Source organism: Chelonia mydas, chromosome 1 (genome assembly GCF_015237465.2).
Source record: "Chelonia mydas isolate rCheMyd1 chromosome 1, rCheMyd1.pri.v2, whole genome shotgun sequence".
Classification (NCBI taxonomy): domain Eukaryota; kingdom Metazoa; phylum Chordata; order Testudines; family Cheloniidae; genus Chelonia; species Chelonia mydas.
In genome coordinates, this window is record NC_057849.1 from 302,810,971 (window position 1) to 302,838,252 (window position 27,282).

The 27,282-nt window shown below is 44.7% G+C and overlaps 1 protein-coding gene across 10 annotated transcripts in view; it reads right to left on the bottom strand.

Moving 5' to 3' along the window:
• ANKRD26 (ankyrin repeat domain 26) overlaps window positions 1-17,629 on the bottom strand; it is a 188,380-nt gene extending 170,751 nt beyond the window's left edge. For 6 of the 10 annotated variants that reach the window (XM_043550035.1, XM_043550018.1, XM_043550011.1 and 3 more), the window contains exons 1-3: window positions 16,832-17,581; window positions 11,891-12,005; window positions 11,478-11,651 (exon numbers count right to left, since the gene is read on the bottom strand). In XM_043550035.1, coding sequence (XP_043405970.1) covers window positions 11,478-11,651; window positions 11,891-12,005; window positions 16,832-17,043 — 501 coding nt within the window. In that variant the 5' untranslated portion in view covers window positions 17,044-17,581. Of the gene's footprint in view, window positions 1-11,477; window positions 11,652-11,890; window positions 12,006-16,831 lie in introns of all 10 variants that reach the window. The other 4 variants (XM_043550006.1, XM_043550032.1, XM_043549994.1 and 1 more) reach the window with 4 other exon arrangements.
• Window positions 17,630-27,282: the final 9,653 nt, after the last annotated feature.

Sequence of the window (27,282 nt, forward strand, 5' to 3'; positions counted from 1 at the left end):
GATTTTATTTTTAAAAAATGATCATTTAATTTTTTTTCTACCAAATCATAACACCTGGCGCTCACTTAACATTTCCCACTTCTATCCCCATAAAAGTGGACTTGCTTATTATGTTTATACTATTTGTTGGTCTAGCTAGAACATGGAAAAATGATCTGCAACTGCCTCTATACCAAACATACTTGTTTCCTTTCACGAAAAGGAACTAACAAACTATCCCCACAACTCCTTTAGGCACTGTACATAAAGCCCTATTTCCTCTGGACTGCCTTCGGCACTGAGGCTTAAGAGCTCTCCCATCCCCTCTACTACTGTTCAGGGCTAGGGATGGGTCCTGGCAGCTATCACATACCAGCAGAGGAAAAGGTTCTTTGATTAATATGCAGCATATACTTTGATAACTCTGCAATTCAGAATGGCAAAAAGGGCTACTGACGACAGTCCATAAATTACACCCTCTCCACTATTCCTCCCCTCTCCACTGTAACATCACCCTCACCAGACAGTCAATCTCCCAACCTCATAAAGCAGATTACAGTCTGGAACTGCTGATATCATCAAAGTTCCTGAGGTTGTAAAGACAGCACCTTTTAGCTGCTGAAAGGGGAGGGGGGCTGCTGGGGCCATGTGCCCCCAAGGATATGGCTCTGTGGAAGGACCACAAAAGCAGAGGTCTCAGTTGTTAGGCCACGTGTATACTGCAAACTTTCAGCAGCACAGCTACATCAGTTAGTGCTGTGATCCCAGACTGAAGTAACTTTGCAGGCAAATGCTTCAAGTGTAGACACAGTTATACCAGCAGAACTGTGCTTTTGCCAGTACAGCTTATTTTGCTCGAGGAGGGAAAAGAAGCACAACTTTGCTGGTATAATGTGTGTCCACACTAGCAGCCCTTTGCCAATATAGTGTACCAGCAAAGCTTTCCTAGCATGGTGTTACTTCTTTACCCTGTTCCCTGGTGCTGAGGGGCAGGAGAGCTGGGAAGTCATGCATGCTAGAAAGAGAGAGACACTCTGTCCCTCTTGCTTGCTTTGCAGCACTCTTGGTGTGGAGAGGCAGGGCTTTGAGGTGTTTCTAAAGAGGTAGGCATGGGGCAGTCTCTGTTCCCTCAGGCAAAGCAGAATGTAGCAGCCTGTCTGCTCAGTGAATTGTTCCCATTGTTCTTAGTGAATTCCCCCAGGAGTATAAAACAGGTGTAAAAATTTTAAGTCTCCTTTACATTGCCAGAGTGGTATAAAGGAGCGTTATTGTAAAGGACAGTATGGCCTTATAAATGCTTATGGTGCTTTTGTGATTAGAACTAGTATAAATTTTTGGACTGAAAAACTGATGACCTGTTTGCTACTGACCTTTTTGGTGGTGGTCAGTAGCCAGTATAAACTGTGAGTTTGAGTCCCCAGCCCTCACTTTCTCTTCAGTTGCCTATGATTTAACACTGAGCATATGGCTGCATATATTTGTTGACTAATAACATGAAGGGTGAATACTAGCTACATTACTAATACACAGAGGGGGGTTGGTGACTTCCTCCAGTGCTCCCCACTCCCATTCTCCATCCATTGTATTGTAGTTTAAATAAATTGCCAAAATAATTGACGAAAAATATGCAGAATTTTAAAACATTGTGCACAGAATTTTTAATTATTTGGTGCAGAATTCCTCCAGGAGCAAAAGGCATACTACTAGATGGAGATGGTAAAATTGTTAATAATGAGGCAGAAAGTGTTCAATAAATATTTCTGTTCTATATTTGAAAAGAAGCAGGATGATGTATTTGTATCACATGAAGTTAATGAACTGTTTTCCAGTCCATCAGCAGGCACTAACAACTTGCACCCAAGAGTCCTAAAAGAGTTGACTCAGGAGATCTATGTCCTAGGGAAATTCCAGAAGACTGGAAGAGTACTAATGCTGTGCCAATATTCAGACAGTGCAAGTGGTATGACCTGGGTAACTATAAGCCAGTGAGCCTGACATCAATCCCAGACCAAAAAAAAAAAAAAAATGGAAATGCTTATATGGGATTCAGTTGCTAAGGAATTAAAGAACAGGAATATAATTAATTCCAATCAACATGTTTTATGGAAAATAAGTCTTGTCAAATTTCAGTCTACGATGACATTATAAATGTGATTGATCAAGACAAAGGGTTTGCAGCCACAGTTCAGTCTCCTTTGGCTGAAGATGCACATCCACAGTTCGTCTATTAGAGTCATAGTTTAGGAATACTCCTGGATTCCTCGCTGATGCTAAGCTCTCACATAACAGCAGCTTTGAGTAATGCTTTCTGCGCTCTCCACATGGCTAGGAGACTCCATCCCATCCTAGCAGACAATGTTTTGGCCTCAGTTATCCATACCTTTGTTACTCCTCAGCTGGACTATAGCAACATGATATACTGGGGCACGAAGACTTCAGCATTTTGAAAATTCCATCTAGTACAGAATGCTGGAGTGCACCTCCTCGGCAACAAAGGCTATCATGAAGACATCACAGCTCTCTTCCACTCTTTAAGCTGGCTTCCCATAGAATTTCAAATCAAGTTTAAGGTGTCAACCTTATTTTCAGGGAGCTCAGTGGCCTAGACCCAGGATATCTAAAACATTTCCATCATTCCAAAACAAAGACATTGGTCAATAACTCTGATCCTCAAGCACAATGGAACTCTCTACAATAAGGGTAGAGCTTGTCTGTGGAGTAGACAGAACTCTCGGTGGGGCTAGTCCCACACTGTCGAATGAATTCCCCCAGGAACTAAGAACCATCACAAACCTCACCACTTTCTGCTCAAATTGCAAGGCTCATTTCTTTGATCTTGCCTTCTCTAACATAAACACATAGCAACAGGTATGTTTAATAAAAAAACAAAACTTAAAAAACTGCCAAAACAAGACACTCTGCTGCTATCCCTGGGGAGGATGAGAGACCAAACACCATATGACAGACGTGTAGTCACATTGCTTAATGCACTACTAGAAGATGCTGGTGATGAGTGCAGTATAAGGACCTCTATGGAAGAGAATATAATATACTTCGTCTTATTTCCACACAACATTCTGATTAAAGAATTAGAGCTATAACATACCAATTAAGCATACATTAAATGGATTAAGAAATGGTTAATTGACAGGTCTCAAACCGTAGTTGTCAGTGGAGAGTCATCAGTGAATATGGGTGCTTTTAGTGGGGTTCTGCAAGGATGCAGACTACGCCCAATGCCACTCAACATTTTCACCAACGATAAGTAAATATAAAGACACTGCTGATAAAATTTGTGGATGACAAAGATTGGCAGAGAGGTAAATAGTGATGAGGACAAAGCAGTCCTACAAAGCAATCTAGATTCAAACAAAATACATTTTAATTCATCTAAAAACAAAGAATTCAGACAACTTACCAAATGGTGGACTGAATCCCGGAAAGCAATGATTCTGAAAAGGATTTAGTGATCACAGAATCAGAGAAATGTACAGCCTGAAGGGATCTTAAGAGATCATCTAGTCCAGTCCCCGGCGCAGGACCAAGTATATCTAAACCATCCCTGACGTGCTTTTCTAAGGGTACGTCTACAGTACAAAATTATTTCGAAATTATTCTATATGAATTTTTGGAAGCGATTTTATACATTCAGTCTTGCATGTCCCCACTAAAGCACGTGAATTCGGCAGAGTGAGTCCACAGTAACAAGGCTAGCATCGAATGTCGGAGCGATGCACTGTGGGTAGCTATCCCACAGTTCCTGCAGTCCCCGCCGCCCACTGGAATTCTGTGTTAAGCTCCCAGTGCATGATGGGGAAAAAAAAAACATTCTCACGGGTGTTTCTGGGTGTCTGTCATCAGTCGCTCCTTTCCCCATGAAAGTTAGGGCAGACAATTGTTTCGTGCCTTTTTGGCATGCAGACGCCATACTGCTTTCAGCAGACGGTGCAGTAGGGTCTGCATGCTCCTGGTACTATGAATCCACCTGACATTTCCTCTCGTCTTTCTATGTAACCTCTATAAGTATCTACTCTTTCTCTTCTTCATTGACAGCTTCCGCTGCCAACTCTGCTAGGCCATCGTGAACTGAGCAGCACAGCTTCCGCCCCCAACTCTGCTCTCCCACTCTTGCTGCGTTACCGAGCTTCTCCATGTTCCTGCCTCCATGCTCACCTCACGGAGCTCCCGCCTCCATGAAAGCTACAGAAGACAACCACTTCCCGCCTTTTTTCAGCTATCATGAACCGAACAGCACCTCTTCCGCTGCCACTCTGCTCTCCTACGTTTCACGCCCTTTTTCCAGGATTACCCATGCAGGTGCCATAGTGTGGCAAGCATGGAGCCCGCTCAGATCTCCGCTGTAGTTTTGACCATTGTAAATACCTCGCACATTATCCAGCAGTATGTGCAGTACCTGCAAAACCGGGCGAGGAAGTAATGACAGCACTATTACTATACTGATGAAGACATGGACGCAGACGTTCCTAGAAGCATGGCATGTGGCGACTGGGAGATCATGGTGGCATTGGGCCAGGTTCATGCCGTGGAATGCTGATTTTGGGCCCGGGAAACAAGCACAGACTGGTGGGACTGCATAGTGTTGCAGGTATGGGATGATTCACAGTGGCTGCGAAACTTTCATATGCGTAGGGTCACTTCCATGGAACTTTGTGACTTGCTGTCCCCTGCCCTGAAGCGCAAAGACACCAAAATGACAGCAGCCCTCACAGCTGAGAAGCAAGTGGCGATAGCCCTGTGGAAGCTTGCAACGTCCGACAGCAACCTGTCATTCGGGAATCAGTTTAGAGTGGGCAAATCTACTGTGGGGGTTGCTGTGCTGCAAGTAGCCAACGCAATCATTGACCAGCTGCTATCAAGGGTAGTGACTTTGGGAAATGTGCAGACCATTGTGGATGGCTTTAATGCAATGGGGTTCCCTAACTGCGGCGGGGCGATAGACGGAACACATATCCCTATCTTGGCCCCGGAACAGCAGGGCGGCCAGTATGTAAACCGCAAAAGGTACTTTTTAATGGTGCTGCAAGCACTGGTGGATCACAAGGGACATTTCACCGACATCAACGTGGGATGGCTGGGAAAGGTGCCGGTCGCTCACATCTTCAGAAACTCTGATCTGTTTGAACAGCTGCAGGAAGGGACTTACTTCCCAGACCAGAAAATTACTGTTGGGGATGCTGAAATGCCTATAGTTATCCTCGATGACCCAGCCTACCCCTTAATGCCATGGCTCATGAAGCCGTACACAGGTACCCTGGACAGTAGTAAGGAGCAGTTCAACTATAGGCTGAGCAAGTGTAGAATGGTGGTAGAATGTGCTTTCGGACATTTGAAAGCACACTGGCACAGTTTACTGATTCAGTTAGATCTCAGCACAACCAATATTCCAACTGTAATTGCTGCTTGTTGTGTGCTCCACAATATCTGTGAGAGTAAGGGGGAAGACGTTTATGGCAGGGTGGGAGGTTGAGGCAACTCGTCTGGCGGCCAATTTCACACAGCCAGACAACAGGGCCATTAGAAGAGAGCAGCAGGGAGCGCTGTGCATCAGAGAAGCTTTGAAAGACAGTTTCATGACTGGCCAGGGTACGGTGTGACAGTTGTGTTTGTTTCTCTTGAAGTTACCCGCCCCCTATATATGTATAAAGGAAATAAAGTCACAATTGTTTAAAAACCATTCTTTTTTATTTGTTGCACAACACACTGAGAGAAATCAGAAGGTAGCCGGGGGGGGGGGGGGGGGGCGCGGGGGGATAGAGGAGGAAGGAAGGACAAGTCCAGAAACCAAATCAAAAATTTCGGAAATGCCAGTTTTGTGGTGGGGGTAGTGGTGGCGTCACTCTCCATAATTGCATGCAACTCACGGTAGAAGCGGCATGTATGGGGCTGTGACCCAGAGCGCCCATTTGCCTTCCTGGCTTTTTGGTACGCTTGCCTGAGCTCCTTGATTTTTGTACGACACTGCTCTGTGTCCCTGGAGTAGCCTCTTTCCGTCATGGCCCTGGAGACTTTGGCGTACGTATTTGCATTTCTTTTTTTGGAATGCAGTTCTGCCATAACAGATTCGTCTCCCCAACATGCGATGAGATCCAGTACCTCCCATTCGGACCTTGCTGGAGCTCGTCCGCGAATCTGGGACTGCGTGGGCTCTTGTGATAGTGGACTCTGCATGGTCGCCTTTGATGGTGGACTGTGCTGATGGTCACCTGTGCTGATGGTGACCAAACAGAAAATGAAATTCAAAAGTTCTCGGGGCTTTTCTGCCTACCTGGCTAGTGCATCAGAGTTGAGAGTGTTGTCCAGAGCGGTCACAACGGAGCATTCTGGGATAACTCCTGAAGGCCAATAACGTCGAATTGCGTTCACAGTACCTGTAACTGCGATCTCGATTTTAGCGCTACTCCACTTGCCGAGGTGGAGTACATAAATCAGATTAAAGAGTCCTTTAAATAGAAAAAAACGGTTTGGTCGTGTGGACGGAATCACTTTTATTTCGAATTAACTCAGCTAATTCCAAAATAACCGCCTACAGTAGACCAGGCCTAACTCACTCTTACAAACTTCCAATGACAGGGATTCCACAACCTTCCTTGATAACATATTCTAGTGCTTAGCTATCCTTATATTTAGAAAGTTTTCCTTAATATCTTACCTGAATCTCCCCTGCCATAGATTAAACCCATTATATCTTGTCCTACCATAAGTGGACATGGAGAACAATTGATCACCATACTCTTTATTACAGTCCTTAACATATTTGAAGACTTTTCAGGTCCCTCCCCAGTCTTCTTTTCTCAAGGACTAAACTTTTAAACCTTATCTCAGAGATTACGTTTTTTAAACTTTTTATCATTTTTGCACCTCTCCTCTGGATTCTCTCCAATTTCTACACATCTTTTTAAAAAAGTGTGGTGCCCAGAACTGGCCACACCACTCCAGTGCTGAGTAGAGGCCTCACCAGTGCCGAGTAGAGCTGAACAATAACCTCCCATATCTGACCTACAACACGCCTGTTAATGAACCCCAGAATTACGTTTGCCTTTTTCGCCACTGCATGATACTATTGGCTCATATTCAGTTTGTGATCTGCTCTAACCTGCACATCCTTTTCTGTAGTACTGTCACCTACCCAGTTATTCCCCATTTGATCTTTCCTTCCTGTGATGAAGTGGGAAGTTTCCCTTGTTATGTTGTATGTGAGCCTATGTGAGTCTGTTTTGCATGAATGCTGTGTGCACCTCAGTTTCCCTGTATATTGCACCAATGTCTAGGTGGTGCATAGCTGCCCCTTCGTAACCTGTGACCCAGGAGGGGGATGCGACCAGGTGACTCTTGGCCCGGGGAGCGAGACAAAGGCCGGAGGAGGAGCAATGGGAAGGGTAGGAGCCAGGCAACTGGAAGTGAATCAGTCTCGGCCGGCGTGGGGCGCAGGGGGAGGGCCAGACCCCTGGCTCTGGACTCCCTTCTCCTCAAGATGGACTTGGCTGAAAGTCACTTATTTCTGTGCTAACAAGTTCTGGCCTACACTGTGTTCCTGTTGACTAATAAACCTTCTGTTTTACCAGCTGGCTGAGAGTCACATCTGACTGCAGAGTTGGGGTGCAGGGCCCTCTGGCTTCCCCAGGAGCTCCACTCGGATGGATTCACTGTGGGAAGCGCACGGTGTGGAAGGGGATGTTGAATGCTCCGAGGTCAGACCCAGGAAGGTCGAAGCTGTGTATACTTCTTGCCCTGGAGACAGTATGCTCAGAGAGAGGAGGCATGCTCCCCAAAGTCCTGACTGGCTTCATATGGAGTAGTTCCAGAGCATTGGCCTGGTGACTCCATGACACTTCCTAAGTGTCTTCCTCAGTACTTTTGACTTGTCTTCACTGAATTTCATCTTGTTGATTTCAGACCAATTTTCCAGTTTGTCAAGGTCATCTTGAATTCTAACTCTGTCACCAAAAGCTTGCAATCCCTCCCAGGGTGGTGTCATCCACAAATGTTATAAATGTATTCTACACTTCATTATCCAAGTCATTAATGATGTAGACAAACAACCGAACATGAGCTCCCAATGCAATTCTGTGGAAAAATGGGCTAATGTCATCCTCGTACGTACAAATGGAAGTACTGAGTAAGGAGGTGATTTTTACCGCAGTTTATGGCATTGGGGAGATTGATACTAGAATATTGCATTCAGTTGTGTCCCCATTTTAAAAAGAATGTTGAAATACTGGACAGGGCATGGAAGAGAGCCTCAAAAACGATTCAGGGGCTGGAGAAAATGCCTTACAGTGACAGTCAGAGAGCTCCATCTGTTCAGCTTATCAAAAACAAGACTGAGACATGAATTAATTATGATATGTAAGGACCTTCATGTGTACAAAAAACTGGGTACTAAAGACAAAGGCAGAATAAGAAATAATGGCTAGAAGCTAAAGCTAGACAAATTCAGATTAGAAATTAGGCACAAATTTTTAATAGAGAGGACGATCAACCATTGGAACAAACTATCAACAGAAGTAATGAATTCTCCAGCTCTTGATATCTGCAAATCAAGAGTGGATGTCATTCTAGAACATATATTTTAGTCAAACAAATTGGTACAGTGCTGAATACAAAAGCAACTGAATAAAATTTTATGGAGATATACAAGAGATCAGATTGGATGATCTAATGGTCCCCTCTGACCTAAAAATGTCTCTATCTATCAAACCCTGTTACTAAACCTTCTGCACACACATCTTTTTTCAGTTTCCCACTCCATGTGGATGTTTGGTGTAGTAGTTGGCTGTGTCAGGATTACAGACCATAAGACCTTCCTTAAGAGAGGAGAGAACAAATTATGCAGAAATTCACGCAGAAACTTCCCATCTGTGTAAATCAGTGTCTTATCACACAAATCCTTAGGAATGCTTAAGTACAGGTGCCACCACTGATCAGCACTAACAGCAGCAACAATTGCTCAATTAAAATATTGTATTACAATATATAGCAAATTATTTACTTATTTCACAATTTCAGAATTAAAGCGAACAAGTGCAATTGATTACATTCATTGAGTATGTCATTTCATTAATGGTGAAACATGCATCTTACTAATTACACTTGCAGGTAAGTCTGATCACAAGAAAGATTTAAAAATTTAACCCTTGCCTACTTTCTTCAGAGATTTATGAGTATGATAGCAAGTAAGCTGAAAGAAAACACGATGCATTTTGGAGGATATATCTCAAAGTAGTGACCTACATCTTTTCAAATACCAATCGCTGATTATTTAGACAAAAATGAAATGCCCCTAGTCCAGAAAAAAACCTTCATCTGCCCTCTCTGTAGAACTATACAAGGTAACTTGCATATAGCATTAATAATGTTTCAAATATTCACAAAAAGAAAAGGAGTACTTGTGGCACCTTAGAGACTAACCAATTTATTTGAGCATAAGCTTTCGTGAGCTACAGTTCATCGGATGATGAAGTGAGCTGTAGCTCACGAAAGCTTATGCTCAAATAAATTGGTTAGTCTCTAAAGTGCCACAAGTACTCCTTTTCTTTTTGTGAATACAGACTAACATGGCTGTTCCTCTGAAACGTTTCAAATATTGATTAATTCAACAGAAGTCATCAACATTATTTGTGTAAACAGTAAAGTTCATTAAAGAAAGGTGTTATCACAGATTGTTGCGATAACATACAACACTGAGAATAATTTTGTATGTTCCCACAAACTTGCTCAACCTCAGGGCTGGCATTTCTATGACAGAATTTTAGAATTAAAAGGGAAGGGGTGGAGATATTCAAGCCACAAGTAGAGTTCTCCAAATTCTAGTGAAGTGTACCAAGTCACATGGCTGCTGCCTGAGTCTTACAGCAACACTAAAGATACTAGCTGGTTCAACTAATTGTAGTATTCAGCAATAAAGTAGTATTCCTTGAAGCAGTTTGTGAGCATTCTAGTGATGTTCACTGTTTTCTATATTTTAGAAACCACTCAAGACAGTAGTATGCATTAATCTAGGCATATAGTTAATAAACACGATTATTTGGGAGCCAACTGTGCCCATGCAGGGTTTTCATATTAGTTTTGTTGTGTAAAGATCAAAAAACAACTCTAAAATTAAAAAAAATTAAATAAATTTAGCCATTTTTCCTATTTTTAATTTATCTCACAATAAACCTAAGTTCCTACCAGCACTTTCACTTGTAACTATCATACAATTTCTGTGAAAACATTACAGTTGGATTTGCAACAAATTGATTGAATATTGCTTTTTGTTGTTTTTCACATGCATATTACATGTTAACTAAGAAAGAAAACACAAAATAAAAATTGGAATAATATACTTGTCAGACCAGAAATAAAGGTTCACCTCTAAAAGTGACATATCCTTATCTCTTCCTAACAAAGTAACAATCTCTGGAACATGTCATTTTGATGACCCAATACATTATTTTGCCATAAATAGCCCCTATTACTTCAGAAGTGTATAACACTTATAGACAAGTCATTTGGGGTGACCAGAGACTTATTTTATCTCATACAGCCAGTTAAAATCCAGCTCCTTATTCAGCATCATTTACAATATGGAAGTGGGATAGGGATGGGATATTAAGTAGCATATTGCAAAAAAGAATAAAAGCTTCAGGTCAGGGAGTGGCATGTCACAGATCCTTCAAAAACAGTCTGACAATCACAGGCATGCTCCACTTGGGGCGAGCAAAACGCATTTTGTCAGATACTGTCTGTCAAAACCCAGTTCCTTATTCAAGTCCTCTGTACAATATGGAAGCGGGGTGGAAGCATGAATTTAGCAGCAAATTGCACAGGAACAAAGTTTCAGGTCAGCAAGTGGCATGTCCCAAATCCTTCAGAACTGTCTGACAGTCAGAGAGATGTATCACTTGGGATGACCTGAAACTTATTTCATCATGTACAGCCACTCAAATCCTAGCTCCTTGATTAATTAATAAACAAGTAAATAGGAATTTAATTTATCAGAATCTCATTAATTTGATGACATTTCTAAAAATTTAATCTTATATTGATATATTTCTAAGTAATTTTGGCCTTGGAATAAAGAACTGGGAGCCACATAAGGAGCTGGTAGTACAAATAAGAAACTTGGAAAATGTAACCAGGAATAAGGAACCAACTTCAGCCTCTTCAACGGCCTCAGGAAAATTATGTGTGGGGCTCCAGGCCACACAGTACTCCTGGGAGGGATCACAGAGACTGCTGAGGCCATGTCCCCAAAGTTCTGGCTCCGCAGGAGGCGTGGAGGGAACATTTGGCTAGCCACCCCCACCCCAGAAGTGCTGCTTTACCGATGATGATTTATATACCAAGATTCTGATTAAAACAGATTTTAAAAGGAAATTTAAAAATAATGTTTTAAGACAAAAATGAGTGTTGTTCTTTTTTAGAAAACACACATTAAACTAGAAGTTGAAATCTACAATTTTTCTTGTTCTCTTTTTCTAAAAATAAGCAGTTACCTTATTCTGTGCTTCAATATGGGCATTGTACTCAAGCAATAGTACTGCTAGAGATATATTAGCAGTCTGGGCAGCCAGGTGAAGGGCAGTGCTGCTGTTAACATCCACAAGATTAGGGTCTGCACCATGTTCTAGCAGCATAGTTGCACATTTTTCCTGCTGGCATTGTACTGCCTGTGAATATAACAGAAAAAGAGAGAATAAATTCTGCAAGTTAAATTCCATCTTATTAGAATTGCCACAACTTAATGAAATTAATAAATAAAAAACTGCATTAACATTTTGTTTATATACTATATTACATACCCACTGACAGTAAGGTAACTTTATACATTCCATAATACAGAATTTGTAGTTAAGTGGAAAAATAATATTAGTACATCTTACATAACTGCATTAAATACTGTGCATACCTTCATCAACGGGGATCTGTTATCATTGTCACACAGATTTAGTTTGCACTTGTTGTCCACTAAGTAAGTAACAACATCTGAATGTCCATTAGCACAGGCAAGATGCAAAGGTGTCCTAAAAATAAGATGATACATCAGATTAACAGACAACCAAATAAAAGTTTGATGTTTATGTTACAGGAATAATGTCAATTTAAATTTGGCCCAAATTTTAGATTTTGTAAAAATAAGCTTTAAATGAAACCATATTACCAATGGAAAACATTTCTGTACTTTAAAACATTACAAAACTAAGAATCTGAAACTAATAATAACTATTTAAAATATCCTTGAAAGAATACACTTATCAGACGCTGATCCTGCAACTGGACCATACAGGTGGACTCCTGTGCCCAAATAGGGTGCTTCAATGAGACTCCAGTGCAAAGCAGAGTTCTGCCAATGCAGAACAGATTGCAGGATTGGAATCTTACTCTATAACAACCAAACCTGCAATTTTTCTTTATAATTAGAATGCCAAAACTGTCCAAAGTGTTAGGATATCGGCTTTTGTACCAAAATGTCAAGACAGTTCTGAATTTTGTAAAGATAAAATATATATTACATTTTCTAGCTACTGCAGCAAATGTAAGCCTACGCTCACTGGAGTGGGTTTATAAAACTTCTGATTGGCAGAATAAGATAAGGAAATTATCACCATTAATTTTTAATCACTAAAAAACAAAGCAAAAAACACAAAAAAAGTGTCCTGTCTTTGTGCCAATCTCAACTCTAGCAGTCCTAACATTGAATCCTGCTATAAGAAGAGTCCTCTCTAAGGCAGAACTTCTTGCAGGATCAGGGCCTAATTGGCAAAGTAATTTTCATAATAGTTGACCTGTGTAACAAAACAAAACATTTTTCTTGAAAAGAAGGCCAAAACTAAATATGTAGTATGAATATTCAAGGGTGTGTAACTCAATGTATTCGTTTATAAAAATCTACCAAAATATTACATAAACCCCCCTACGTTCAAAATACTGTAAAACATTTTATCCCCGGCCTCAACTCTCATTGATTCTAATGAGAATAGCATGGCTGAAGGCCTCACGTGATGCTTGAAATATTGAGCATAGATTTTCTCAGGATGGGACAACAGAATCATTTTTGCAATTTGTACTTCCTGCTTGAAAGTTAGTGGTTGCATAATTTAAACTTCTCTTCTGTTCCTGATTGCAAGAAATATCATTCAAAAGCATTACCTCTCATATGAATTGTTGTGTGAATCCAAAAATTCCAATATCAGTTGATCACTTGTTCCAAAACATAAACCACAATTGGCTAATTACCATCCTTAGAGGGTATAGTTATTTTCATTACCTTACCACAATTTCACCGAACAGAAAACCCAGTCAACATTGCAGTGTGTCAATAAATATATTTAATTTATTTCAGCCTGTAATTCTCCTTTTGTCTACACTGCACATATGCGCCTTGAATCTTTTGCATTTGAAACATTGTAGATTATTTTCTTTTAGTACTAAACAAGCCAATCACTTCAACTTTCTGCATCTTTTAAGTCTTAATATACCTAGTTCAATGGATTATCAATGGTACTTCAAAAACTAAAGGCAGACAATGTGCCTCATGGCTCCATTAATTGCGCTTGCCAGGGTACTATAAGAAAGCTACCTTCCTGATTACTGGAGATGTTAGCACCACAAGGTGGCCTTACAATTTTCCTTCCATTCAAACTTCTTCCAAGACAGAGGAGAGAAATAAGCACCCAATGGAGGGTCGGGACAGGAGTTTGAATGGGTGCAAAAGGTAAAGAACAGTCTTAAAATAATTTGCACCAAGCAACCATGGCCATAGCTATGGCGGGGTGAGCAGAGCAGCCACCCATGGTGCAGAGCCAGCAAGGGTACAAAAATGGGGTGGCATGCAGGATTGGGCCCAGTAGCATCAGCCCCCAGCCATTTACAAGATTGGGCCCAGCTGCATTGGCCGGAGCCCAGGTTAACAAACTGTGATGCATGGTTGATGCTCTGTCACAATTTGCTACTCCTGGACCAGAGGATGGATAAGTTGAGAAGTAGCGAACTGTGACAGGTGACCCCATCTGTCAGAATTTGCTAACCCTGGGCCAGAGAATTTCAAAGGTGAGAGGTAGCAAATTATGACAAGGCAGGAAAAGACCATTCGGAGGTGTCAGTAACTGCTTCTTGTAGCAAAATCTGTCAGTAGTGGTTTTTGACATTACACCCTGGCTCCTGGCAGGGAGGTGACAGTTTTCAAACTATGGGGTGCATCCCTCCATGGAAGTGTACCCCACAGTTTGAAAACCTCTGTGCTAAACGGAAGGCAGAAATCGGGGGGGGGGGGGGGAGAGAATGTGACCTTACTTGCCCCCCACAGGTCGCATCTAGGGGGCACAAATATGCTTGCTCACCACAGGAGCTAAAATGCTTTGTTACAGCTCTGCAAGCAACTGGCAGTTTTCAAAAGCATGAAATCATCTAAAAGTGTGTCTACATTTGGTAACATTTAAGGTATATTACAGAGCCATTCTGGCTCCCCAACTTCTGTTTCAAGGGGGAAAATAGCTTTGCCATAAGTAGGGTGACCATATTTCCCAATGCTGAATACGGAACACCTGGTAAAATGATTCATGTTCAAGTAAGCTCAATGGTAATCAATCAGAACTAATGTTCAAATTAGCATCAAGTTGACTGAGCCCGTTTTACAAAGAAATACTGAGTAGTTAGATTATTTTTATTTACCTTCTTATCTTTAAGGCTTTAGGGTTCACACAGGGAGAGGTGACATACACACACTCCCATACACCTCTCTCACATGGGGTGGTGACCGACTGACCTGACCCAATCCTCCCTGCCCGGCGCCCTCCACCCTCCACGCTTGGCTTGGCTGGGCCCCCCCGGGACAGACCCCCCTCTCCTGGTACCTGGCACCGTCTCTTCCCAAGGCAACACATGGGGGCAGCATGCAGGGTCACATACCACCCCCCTGCCCAGATTTTTGCCAGAGTTCACATCAGAATGTGGCCAGCAGCAGCCTTCCAGCACTGTGAGGGACAGATGGGACAGGAGCTGCTTTCAGCAGCAGGGGACTGGGAAAGGATGACCCGGCCCCTGTCTTTGCAGAGCTCATCTCTTCCTCCCCATCCTTGTGTCTGGAAGCAGCTTGTCCCTTCCTGACTGCACAGTGTCGAAAGACAACAAACACTTCCAGGCTTCTGTTGGCAACCAACACAACACAACCGCCTCCTATCCCCTCACTATGGCGTGGGCAGGAAGGGGTTAAGCCCCGAGGATGCATTGTGCACTAGGGCCCAGGGAACCTGCAGGGGCTTCAGCAAACCCGGCCAGAGAGGTGGCTCAGCAGAGGAGGGTGCCCAGGGGACAGAGCATCCCTGTGTTCCCTGGCGGCAGGACCCTGGGTGGGGGTGTGCGTGAAGAGGATGCTAAGACCCTGCTCGGGGGTCTGCTGTGGAGCTTGCAAGGTCAGAGTGCAAACAGGCTGGAAATCTCTGGAGTGGCAGGGGGGGCATAGCGCTTAGCTGAGGGGTGGAGAGGCTTCCCTGTGCTAGTGCTGTGCTTGGCTCTTCCTGGCCAGCACCCCGGGCCGGAGGGTCCTGGGCTTTCCTGGGGTGCCAGCCCAGCCAGAGGCAGTGGGGGAAGGAGCCTGGTGAGCCAAGTTCACCAACCGCGGGTGGTGGTGGTGGAGAGAGATATGAAGGAGCAGCAGGGTTGGGGAGGCTGAAGGGGCAAAGCAAGGAGAGGACAGCAAGAGGGGGAGCACATAAGGTGCAGATGCGTGGGCTACACTTAACTAGCTGATGCCTGGCGCCTGCCCTCATGCACCAGCCCCTGCAGCTCACAGCCAGTGCTGGATGGAAACAGGACAGGGGTTGGGGCCCTGCTGGCCTCGCACACCCACCCCCATCATCAGCCACTGGACCCCACACACTGCTGGTGGGCAGGTGGCTGGCAAGTAGGGATTGAGCCAGCAGCAGGAATCGCCAGTAACGATGGGGGCTGAGGGTGGACAGAAAATACGGGACAATTTGCCCGTTTTTAAGAAAAAGTCAGGACACTTGCAGGAGAGCTTAAATATGGGACTTTAAAAGTGGGACACGTGGTCACCCTAGCCATAAGACTCATAAATTTTAAGGTCAGAAGGGACTACTGTGAACATCTAATGTCTGATCTCCTTTTCAGTCACAGAACCTCACCCACCAACTCCTATAATCAAGCCCCTCACCTCTGGCTGAGTTACTGAAGTCCTTAACTCATGGTTTAAAGACTTCAAAAGTTACAGAAGAGAGAAAAAAGGAGTACTTGTGGCACCTTAGAGACTAACCAATTTATCTGAGCATGAGCCATTGGTTAGTCTCTAAGGTGCCACAAGTACTCCTTTTCTTTTTGCGAATACAGACTAACACGGCTGTTACTCTGAAACCTGTCATTATAGAAGAGAGAGAGAATCCACCATTTACAATAATTTAAATTACAACTGACCCATGCCCATACTGCACAGGAAGGCTACAGCATCACTAGGGTACAGCATTTCTCAACCTGTTTACCACTGTGGACCCCATATGCAGCTCTCTATCGGTTATGTGGGCCACATCCACACACTGTATATACTACCTGTGGCATCCTTGAGGATGTCACATGGGCCACCGCTGTATGCTGATTGGGCCACAGCGGGTGGAGACCCACTGGTCTGGAGCCGCTGACGGTTGGGTTTACAATAAAACAACAGTAACACTTGGTGCCTATGTAAGTGGTGCTTCTCGGGAGCTAGGGAAGGAGGGTCTCTGGCCCCACGTGGCGATCCCCGGCAACAGGGAGGTGAAGGGGCTGCTCCCAGTCGCGCTGCCCGGCCGTGGCTGGGATGGGAAGGGCCACAGCGCTGCGCCCCGCCCGCCCCAGTTACCTGTTCTCTTTATCCAGCTGGTTGATGTCGTTTTTCTTCAGCAGCTGCTGGAGCTTGCCCAGGTCCCCGCCGGCGGCCGCTCGGTGCAATTTGCCCAGCTCCTTCTCCCGCAGCTCGTAGCCGCCGCCGCCGCCGGGGACACCGGGCAGCGAGGCGCGGCTAGACGGCGACTGCCCCTTCTTCTTCTTCCCGAAGCCGAAGATCTTCTTCATCCTCCGGCGGGCCGGCTCGCCCAGCTCAGGGGTCGCGGCGGCGGCAAGGGGCAGGACCGCGGCGATTCCCCCCGCCCATCACAGGCCCCGGCCCCAGGGGCGTCCGGGCCCCGCAGGGTCAGGAACTTTCCGCCCGCCGCCGCGGCCAAGCCCGGATTAGCTGCGCGCTCAGGCGGCTCCGGGCCCGGGCGCTCACTGCGGGGAGCGTCCGGCTGAGAACGGCGGGGGCTGAAGGGCCGCGCCCCCTCACGGTGGGGCGGGGGACCCCTAGGGGCCGGGGCTCATTCAGCGGCGGCAGCAGCAGCAGCCACGGCAACGGCGTCCCAATCCCGAACGCGCATGCGCAGGACACGGCGGCTGCTGGTGGGGGTGGCTCGACGCGCAAACGCGAAAGACTCTTTGCTGCTGGGCCCTGCCTACTTGTTCTCATTGCGGTCCGCCCCGACCTCCACCCGCGGCCTGAGGCGAGCCCCGGGGCCTGAGGCGAGCCAAGGCCGGACGCCAGCAGCACGTCCCGTCGCTGTCACCTCTGCCCTCCTCGTTCGGCGGCGCTTCATGCCCTCTTCCCCTTCCGCCGATAGACCTTGGATACCCCGGTATCCCTCCGCCGTTCTCCTGCACGCGGCCAGGTGATTTATATGGAGCTGGCCTAATGCTTTCTGTTAGGTTTTATCTCCGTGTTTTTTGCCATTGTACAACCTAGTTTACCATTCACCCCTGACTACAGCTACTTGATCACACATGATTATCGACCTATTCACAGTGGCCCCAGACATTTTCTGTATGGGGTTACTTTGTTACAGGCTATCTGCATCTACTGTAATTTCAAATTAGTTCTCCCTATGTACACTACCCGTTAAAACCATGTAAGGCCTCATTTACATACATTTAGCTGTCTACTTGCCTGCTTTGCTTAGTATGTTCTTTTAGTTCAAGCACTGTACCGGGATGCCAGAGACTTAAGTTCAATTTCCAGCCCTCCCACAGCCTTCTTTTCTGGCCTTGGGCAAGTCACTTAATCTCTGTGCCTCAATTCCCCACCTGTAAAATGAGGATAATAATACCCACTTTTTGTCTCTTGTATATTTAGATTGTAAGCTCTTTGGGGCAAGGATTGTCTCTTCTGTACAAATACACAGTTAGTATAACCTAATTTTGCTTTGGCCTCCTAGACGCCACTATAATATCAAAAAAATCACTTACCTCTTCCATTGCTTTAACAGTAAATAATTAGGGTGCCAGCCTGCAGATCTAGCCAGCTCACTGCCCCAAAAGTTTTCCAAGTCATTCTTGGACAGCCTGTATAAATTGTTTGACAACTGCATATGAAACAATGTAAACCATCTGATTCTAGCTAAAAGTCAGGTATGTGGAATGGTTTCTGGGAACATACAGGGTCTTGATGGTTCTCAAACCCACCAGGTAGAACATTGTTCTATAACAAGAACATTATGGCAATTATGACTTCCAAAGCAAATTTGTCAATAGGTAACAGCCTATGTTTCATTTTCAGAAGTGACTTAGGGTGCTCGAGTCTCATTGAAAGTCAGTTGATTTAGTAAAGTAGTTGACTGGGAGATCTCCAAACCCCTACATACTGCAGGGAGGGTAGATAATATAGCAGGTGGCACTGCTAAATTAGTAATGAACAAGTGTTTCAACATGGTATCAGGGGACACTGCATGACTAGAGGAGCCACTTTCAGGTAGGATGTGACACTTTTTATAATTAATGATCCCTTGACAGTTTTTGTAAAAGTCCCTAACTAATATTTATATAGTATTTTGAAAATTTGACAATAGTAATAATACTTAGCACTTATATAATATTATTACCACAATTCTCCCTCAGTCTTCATTTCTTCCTAAAATTATTGCATTATGCTCCAGGACCATGAATCTGTTGCTTGGTTTTATCCTAAGACATAGTTGCATTTCAGTGGTGAGTGAAATGAAGCTGTGATGGAGTTCACTCCCCACATGCTGGGAAATGGTTAATATGGGCCTGAGGGGCCAATTAATCTGCCTGCTTGTACTTGGAGGCTGGGCTAGCCCTAATTAGAAATAAAGCCCAGCTGGGGAAGGGCAAGGCTTGTTGCCCTAAAGAGCTGGGGGAGGCCAGTTGGAGGGAGGGGAGATCTAGAAGAAAGGAGGTAGAGAAGGTTCATGCTCTTGGAAGTAGTATCAAAGAAGGCTGAGAAACAGAGTAGACAGGATGCTAGAGGTGTGTGGGCTGGAAACCTGGCTGGAGTAAGATCCCCCCCAAGGAGCTGTAGCTTGTGCTAACCCTCAAGTGAGGGAAGGAGTGTGCTAGCCTCTGGGTTGTGGGGTTGATCAAGACACAGAAGCCTATGATTAGACAGGACAGGAAGACAGTCATGGGCAGCGGAGGCATACCTGTGCTGAGGTGGCTGTTAACTGAGCCTAACCAGGCTGAAGGTTTAGTTTTGTTTCCATTTCTTTTCTACTTTAGTTAAGGACTGTGTGGGCCTAGGCCTGGAACGGGTAGGACTCTAGGATGTGAGGCATAAATGTTGTTTCTATTATTATTTATTTGGAAAAAATCACCCATTTCTCAATTTCTAAGACTTACTTTGCTTGCAGCACGTTCCATTTTACTTGGACTATCCAACTGGAAAAATGTATTCATTAGTGGCCTGCCCTTCCATTCTAACAGGATTACATTTATTTTTGACTAGTGTTGTCATAATATCTGTACCAAGACAGTGGGGCACAGCATGAGGTAGGAGTCAGTCCCCAGAGTGAGTGGCCAGCCAGGGGCAATGGGGCAAGGGGGAATCTATCCTGGGAGTGAGAGGCTAGCTGGGGGAAATGGGGCATGGAGGGGTTAGGATCCCTACCTCTCCGCCGGAGCTGGGATGGGAGATGCTTCCTCTTTTCTTCCCACCCTCCGAAGGTGGATTGGGTTACTGCACCTGACCAGACACTGTCACGTCCCTCCGCAGCCAATGCCTCCCTCCCTGCTCAGAAGTATGTGATTAAAGCTGTTTTTTAAAAGCGTTGATTTTGTTTTCAGTGAATTGCAGACATTAACTGTGATTAATTGACAGCCCTATAAAATAGGGAAGATGTATCATGATGAATTGTACTGGAGTCAGAGGGCCAGTGTTTCTCTGGAGGGACTGTTATTGACAAGGCACTAGTAGAACAAAGAACATAGGCAGATAGGCTGCAAGCAACTCAGCCATGTGACGTAGCAGTCTACAGGGTTTAGTAAGGTTCTCCTTGCTCAACTTAACCTGCATTCAGCTTCATGCTGTGTGAATGAAACACTCGGGACCTGAGGAACCCCAATAATGATACTGTTTAGAACATGATTACACTGGAGCTGGAGGTGTAATTTCCAGCTTGGGTATATGTACCTGCAGGGCCTGATTAAGGCTATGAGGGGCCTAAGGCTAATGGGAGGGAAGGGCCTAAGTATGAATTACATATTGCAAAAAAATTATGAAGTCATCAAATATTTATCTAAATACATATTTACATTTTATTTATGTAAAATTAACAAGTTTATTCTATTCTCACTACACTCAATTCTTCAAACAGATACTTCTGAGTAAGAGGTAGCACGGGATGCTACACTGTCCTTCTCTTAAGCCTCCTTCCTCCTAGGTAGTGGAGTGCTCATCTGTATGAGGATGAACACTGAAACATTCCCCGTCCTGCTCACCTCTTCCATCCTTGTGCTTCTACCCTCAGTTCTCCACATGGCACAGTTCAAAGCCAAGCCCTGCAGGTGTTTTCCCCCCCAAACTATGGACTCTACACCACATACCCTGTCTCATTCTGACTGCAGTCTGGGAGGTAGCCTGCTTTTATTATGTAAAAGAAAACCACTCAGGTGTAAAATCCACTGAAGTAGAGGAAGTAGTAGTGGGGAAAATTACATTGGGTGGCATTGTATTTTAGGCTGTCTGGCTCTGAAAGCTGCCTCCCAGTGTTGCACTGGCTGAGGGCAATGAATTACTGTTTTCACACTGAACCCAAATATTATTTGTGGGATGATACCCAGTTTGTGTGGTTAAACTCCAGCGATTCACCACATCAGGCCGTTCTGTCGCCAAGCTCTTCCACAATTAGAATAATAGAATAGAATCATAGGAATCATGGGCAAGATCCCCTGGGAGAATAACATGAGGGGGAAAGGAGTCCAGGACAGCTGGCTGTATTTTAAAGAATCCTTATTAAGGTTATAGGGACAAACCATCCCGTTGTGTAGAAAGAATAGTAAATATGGCAGGCGACCGGCTTAGCTTAACAGTGAAATCCTTGCTGATCTTAAATACAAAAAAGAAGCTTACAAGAAGTGGAAGATTGGACAAATGACCAGGGATGAGTATAAAAATATTGCTCGGGCATGCAGGAGTGAAATCAGGAAGGCCAAATCACTCCTGGAGTTGCAGCTAGCAAGAGATGTTAAGAGTAACAAGAAGGGTTTCTTCAGGTATGTTAGCAACAAGAAGAAAGTCAAGGAAAGTGTGGACCCCTTACTGAATGAGGGAGGCAACCTAGTGTCAGAGGATGTGGAAAAAGCTAATGTACTCAATGCTTTCTTTGCCTCTGTCTTCACGAACAAGGTCAGCTCCCAGACTACTGCACTGGGCAGCACAGCATGGGGAGGAGGTGACCAGCCCTCTGTGGAGAAAGAAGTGGTTCGGGACTATTTAGAAAAGCTGGACGAGCACAAGTCCATGGGGCCGGATGCGTTGAATCCGAGAGTGCTAAAGGAGTTGGCGGATGTGATTGCAGAGCCATTGGCCATTATCTTTGAAAACTCATGGCGATCAGGGGAGGTCCCAGATGACTGGGAAAAGGCTAATGTAGTGCCCATCTTTAAAAAAGGGAAGAAGGAGGATCCTGGGAACTACAGGCCAGTCAGCCTCACCTCGGTCCCTGGAAAAATCATGGAGCAGATCCTCAGGGAATCAATTCTGAAGCACTTAGAGGAGAGGAAAGTGATCAGGAACAGTCAGCATGGATTCACCAAGGGCAAGTCATGCCTGACTAATCTAATTGCCTTCTATGACAAGATAACTGGCTCTGTGGATGAAGGGAAAGCAGTGGACGTGTTGTTCCTTGACTTTAGCAAAGCTTTTGACATGGTCTCCCACAGTATTCTTGCCAACAAGTTAAAGAAGTATGGGCTGGATGAGTGGACTATCAGGTGGATAGAAAGCTGGCTAGATTGTCGGGCTCAACGGGTAGTAATCAATGGCTCCATGTCTAGTTGGCAGCCGGTATCAAGTGGAGTGCCCCAAGGATCGGTCCTGGGGCCGGTTTTGTTCAATATCTTCATAAATGATTTGGAGGATGGTGTGGATTGCACCCTCAGCAAGTTTGCAGATGACACTAAACTGGGAGGAGTGGTAGATACGCTGGAGGGTAGGGATAGGATACAGAGGGCCCTAGACAAATTGGAGGATTGGGCCAAAAGAAATCTGATGAGGTTCAACAAGGACAAGTGCAGAGTCCTGCACTTAGGATGGAAGAATCCCATGCACCACTACAGAGTAGGGACCGAATGGCTAGGGAGCAGTTCTGCAGAAAAGAACCTAGGGGTTACAGTGGACGAGAAGCTGGATATGAGTCAACAGTGTGCCCTTGTTGCCAAGAAGGCCAGTGGCATTTTGGGATGTATAAGTAGGGGCATTGCCAGCAGATCGTGATTGTTCCCCTCTATTTGACATTGGTGAGGTCTCATCTGGAGTACTGTGTCCAGTTTTGGGCCCCACACTACAAGAAGGATGTGGAAAAATTGGAAAGCGTCCAGCGGAGGGCAACAAAAATGATTAGGGGACTGGAACACATGACTTATGAGGAGAGGCTGAGGGAACTGGGGATGTTTATTCTGTGGAAGAGAAGAATGAGGGGGGATTTGATAGCTGCTTTCAACTACCTGAAAGGGGTTCCAAAGAGGATGGCTCTAGACTGTTCTCAGTGGTAGCAGATGACAGAACAAGGAGTAATGGTCTCAAGTTGCAGTGGGGGGGATTTAGGTTGGATATTAGGAAAAACCGTTTCACTACGAGGGTGGTGAAACACTGGAATGCATTACCTAGGAAGGTGGTGGAATCTCCTTCCCTAGAAGTTTTTAAGGTCAGGCTTGACAAAGCCCTGGCTGGGATGATTTAGTCGGGGATCGGTCCTGCTTTGAGCAGGGGGTTGGACTAGATGACCTCCTGAGGTCCCTTCCAACCCTGATATTCTATGATTTTATAGCACTCTAACTTGCTGGCTCAGGGGTATGAAAAATCACCCCCCTGAGTGCAGCACATCTGAGTGCTTTAAAGTGCTAGTGTGGACAGGCTCCAAGCGCTGGGAGCTGTGCTCCCAGAGCTCGGCGCTAATCCCCTTGTGGAGGTGGATTACCAGACCTTTCTCCCAGCGCTTGTGCGCAACCACACTCGCACTTCAAAGTGCTGCCGTGGGAGCTTTCCTCCTTGACTGCTCACCTCCCTGCTGAGAGATGGAACTGAAGTTGCACCACAGGTTATGAGCACAGTTTTCTAAATATACAAATACAGAAATTTCATAACCACAGCCTGTATACATATCTCATCATGATTAGTAAGTTTAGAACATTACAAGCTTTCATAAAAGACCTTGTTTGATATATTTAATTGTATAATAATATAGTGTGCAATCAGTTGGTTTAATTTCTTATTTTGGGGGTTAAAACCTTTTATTCTCCCTTTGGGGAGTCTGGACCCTGGTTGTAACCATGGTCATTTAACACCCTCTCCCCCCACAGACACACCTCCTCACTAAACTAGTTGTCACAATTATATCCAGTAGTAGTGAGCTCCAAAAGTTAATTACACTTTACAAATATCTTCTTTCTTTGAGGGCTGTCTTGTTCTAGTATTAAGGCATAAGGTAAAAATGACTACTTGGTGTTTTATGTACCTCTGTCAGATCTTGTATTCTTCCAAATTATTTGCCCTTCCAAACTAAGGGCTCAAGCCTGCATGGTACTGAGCACTCTGAATCCAATCCAGCAAAACCCTTAAATAACTTTAAGCACATGGGTAATTCTATTGATGTCAGTGGGATTAGCCACATTCTTAAGTGTTGGATCAGAGCTAGCACATTGTGGAATTGAGCCCTAAGCTTTTAATTGTGCCCAGTTTTAGCAGATGTGTAAGGGGAGGGAGGATACACAAGGAGCATTCATACAAGAGCCGGGCACACTGACAACACATGTTCCCTAAATCCAAGGCTTCTCTAGTTTAGCACCTATGTTAGCCCTAGACTATCTTGAAGGTGATGCCATGGTCCTGACTCCCTCCCCAGGAGTGTCAGGGAGCTCCAAGTAGGGTGCAGCTTCTGAAGGTATTATACCTGCCAAAGACACAATGTGTCCAGCAACTCCTGCTGGGATGCCATGCCTCAATATTACTATTATTATTGTGGGCTGTGGCTTAATGCCACAATTGAGCCCTTCATCATCCTAGTTGTTTAGACCCAGTGTACCCTACAATATCATAGCTAGAATTGTGTTTAAAAACAGTTGTCAATCATAGTTCTGTTCAACATAGTTTGGTGGATCCACATTGTTGATGTGTGGTAGGCATTGGGTATCCCTACTCAACAGTGTTCAGTCTGAACCATGGTCATCTGTTCAGAAACTTGCAGATGTGGGGCCTCAATATTAAACCACGTTAACAGAACAGAGTACCTATTCACTAACGCACAACAATATTGCAAACAACTTTGTTGGCAAAAGTGGTACTCTGTGTTATCCATCTATCTGGTTCTGACATGGTCTGTAATTGTCCTAAGTGTGAATGCCAGCTGTTCCAAAAAGCACTTGGTTGCAGTTGTGTTTCGAACAGGTTTTAAACAAGATTTGCAAATATTAGTGTGGACAGAGCCTTAAAATGCTCCTGCTGGAAGCCCCCTCCCCCCCAAAAAAAGCTTCAGCAGGCAAACGTTTCTCCTTTTGACGCAAACATACAATTTTAAATAGCTATTTTTAAAATAAATCAGAATTGGTTAATTAATGCCCTTTGGATTTTAAGCTACTTTAGAGCTTGAATATTTAAAATCTCAAGAGCATAGCATAAAAGTATTGCCAAATCTATATGCATATGCAAATAGTGCAGCTCTTGTATTGCATAATCTTTGATTATACTACAAAGCAATCAGATTTCATCTAATTACAAATCATTACACAGCTTTCTCCTAGTGCATATATAATTGATCATTGTTGCAAGTTTACTGTACTTTCATTACCTCATTAGGCTCCCCTTCTTTGTAATGTGGCATAATAGACACTAATAATTGTTCCAGTGTATGAAGTCTACTCCAAATGCAATTTTAGCTTTACAGCCCATGCATTCATTAACTATAATAAACAGAATTGACCATCAGCGTGGCAGAGAGAAGGGTATTATTGCAATTGTTTTCTCTACATGTGCAGTTGTGTATATGGCCAGAATGTTTGTCAAAGTTGTAATGCTCAGTCAGGATCCTTGCATTTAAAGAAAAAGGGAGGCATTTTGCATACAAAATTCATAACCTTCTGAAAATGTGGATGCATTTCAAATAGTGCCAGTCTCAAGCAAATATAATTGAAACTGGAGCAGTAGGGCTGTTAACAGAAAAAAGAAGAAAGATAATACAAGGCCTCCAAGTTAATAAAAGTGTAAACATTGTAGTGCATATGGTACAGCCACCTTCCCTGCCCAGTAACCAGGGTACTGGTTATGGGGCTTGTTGCACCTCTGTTCTGGCCCTGAGCTACAGTACTTTGTGTATCAACCATGATTACCCAGTAAGTCGAACTGAGTTTGTAGACCTGCTATTCTTCCCTTTGGGAGTTTGTGATCACTGGTGCATAGAGCTACCAGTGTGCTTAAACCAAAGTACTGTTTGTTTCAACAGTGTGAACAAAGCATTTAGACTAAGGGCACGTCTACACTTGCAAAGTTATAGCGCCATCAGTTACAACGCTGCTCAGAGAGTGCCGAAGGGAAACTACCGTTGTGTATTCACACTGACAGCTGCCTGCGCAATAGCATGTTCACACTTGCTGCACTTGTGGTACTATTCGGAGCAGTGCACTCTGGGCAGCTATCCCACAGAGCACATCTTTCTCTTTTGTCACTAAGACTTGTGGGAAGGCAGAAGGGGTTGCAGGGTATCCTGGGTCCTGTCTCAATGCCCCGTGATGCATTGCTTTGCATCCCAGCAATCCCTGTGCTTCCGTCCGCATTTGGCGCCATCTTTCAATGTTTGTGTACTGCGCACCCTGCCCCGCCTCTTTCGGGCTGCAGGAATGGATCCCAAGCTGTTGACCAGTATGCTGCTTGCACTGACCAACACATCATGAGTGGCAGTGGAGTTATTCCTTAAACTATAAAGTCAAGAGGAGTGCAACGTTGATCTCGCCACGTGTAGTAGCTACGACACGAGATTGTTTGTGGCATTCACGGAGGTGCTGACCACAGTGGAACGCCGCTTTTGGGCTTGGGAAACCAGCACTGAGTGGTGGGAATCACCTCGTGATGCATGTCTGGGATGACAAGCAGTGGCTTCAGGACTTTCACATGAGGAAAGCCACATTCATGGGACTGTGTGATGGCCTCGCCCAGCCCTGCGGCGCAAGGACATGAGACTGAGAGCTGCCCTGTCATTGGAGAAGTGTGTGGCAATTGCACTGTGGAAGCTGGCTGCTCCAGACTGCTTCCAATCAGTTGCTGACTTTCCCACTCCGATCTGGTTGACCATTGGAGTCGTGTTGATGGAAGCGTGCAGGGCCATTGATCACATCCTGCTCCGAAAGACCGTGACCTTGGGCAACGTGCATGACGTGGTTGGCTTTGAACAAATGGGCTTCCCTAACTGCAGAGGGGTGATCAATGGCATGCACATTCCAATTCTGGCACCAGACCATCTAGCCACCGAGTACATTAATCGCAAGGTGTATTTCTCAATGGTTCTCCAGGCGCTTGTGGATCACCGTGGGCGTTTCACAGACATTAACGCAGGCTCGTCCAGAAAGGTGCATGATGCACACATCTTTCGTAACACTGGCCTGTTCAAGAAGCTGGAAGCAGGGACTTTCTTCCCTGACCAGAAGATCACCATAGGGGGAAGCTGAAATACCCATTGTGATCCTGGGAGACCCCACCTACCCCTTAATGGCACGGCTCATGAAGCCATATATGGGGCAACTTGACAGCAGCAAGGAGTGGTTCAACAACAGGCTGAGCAA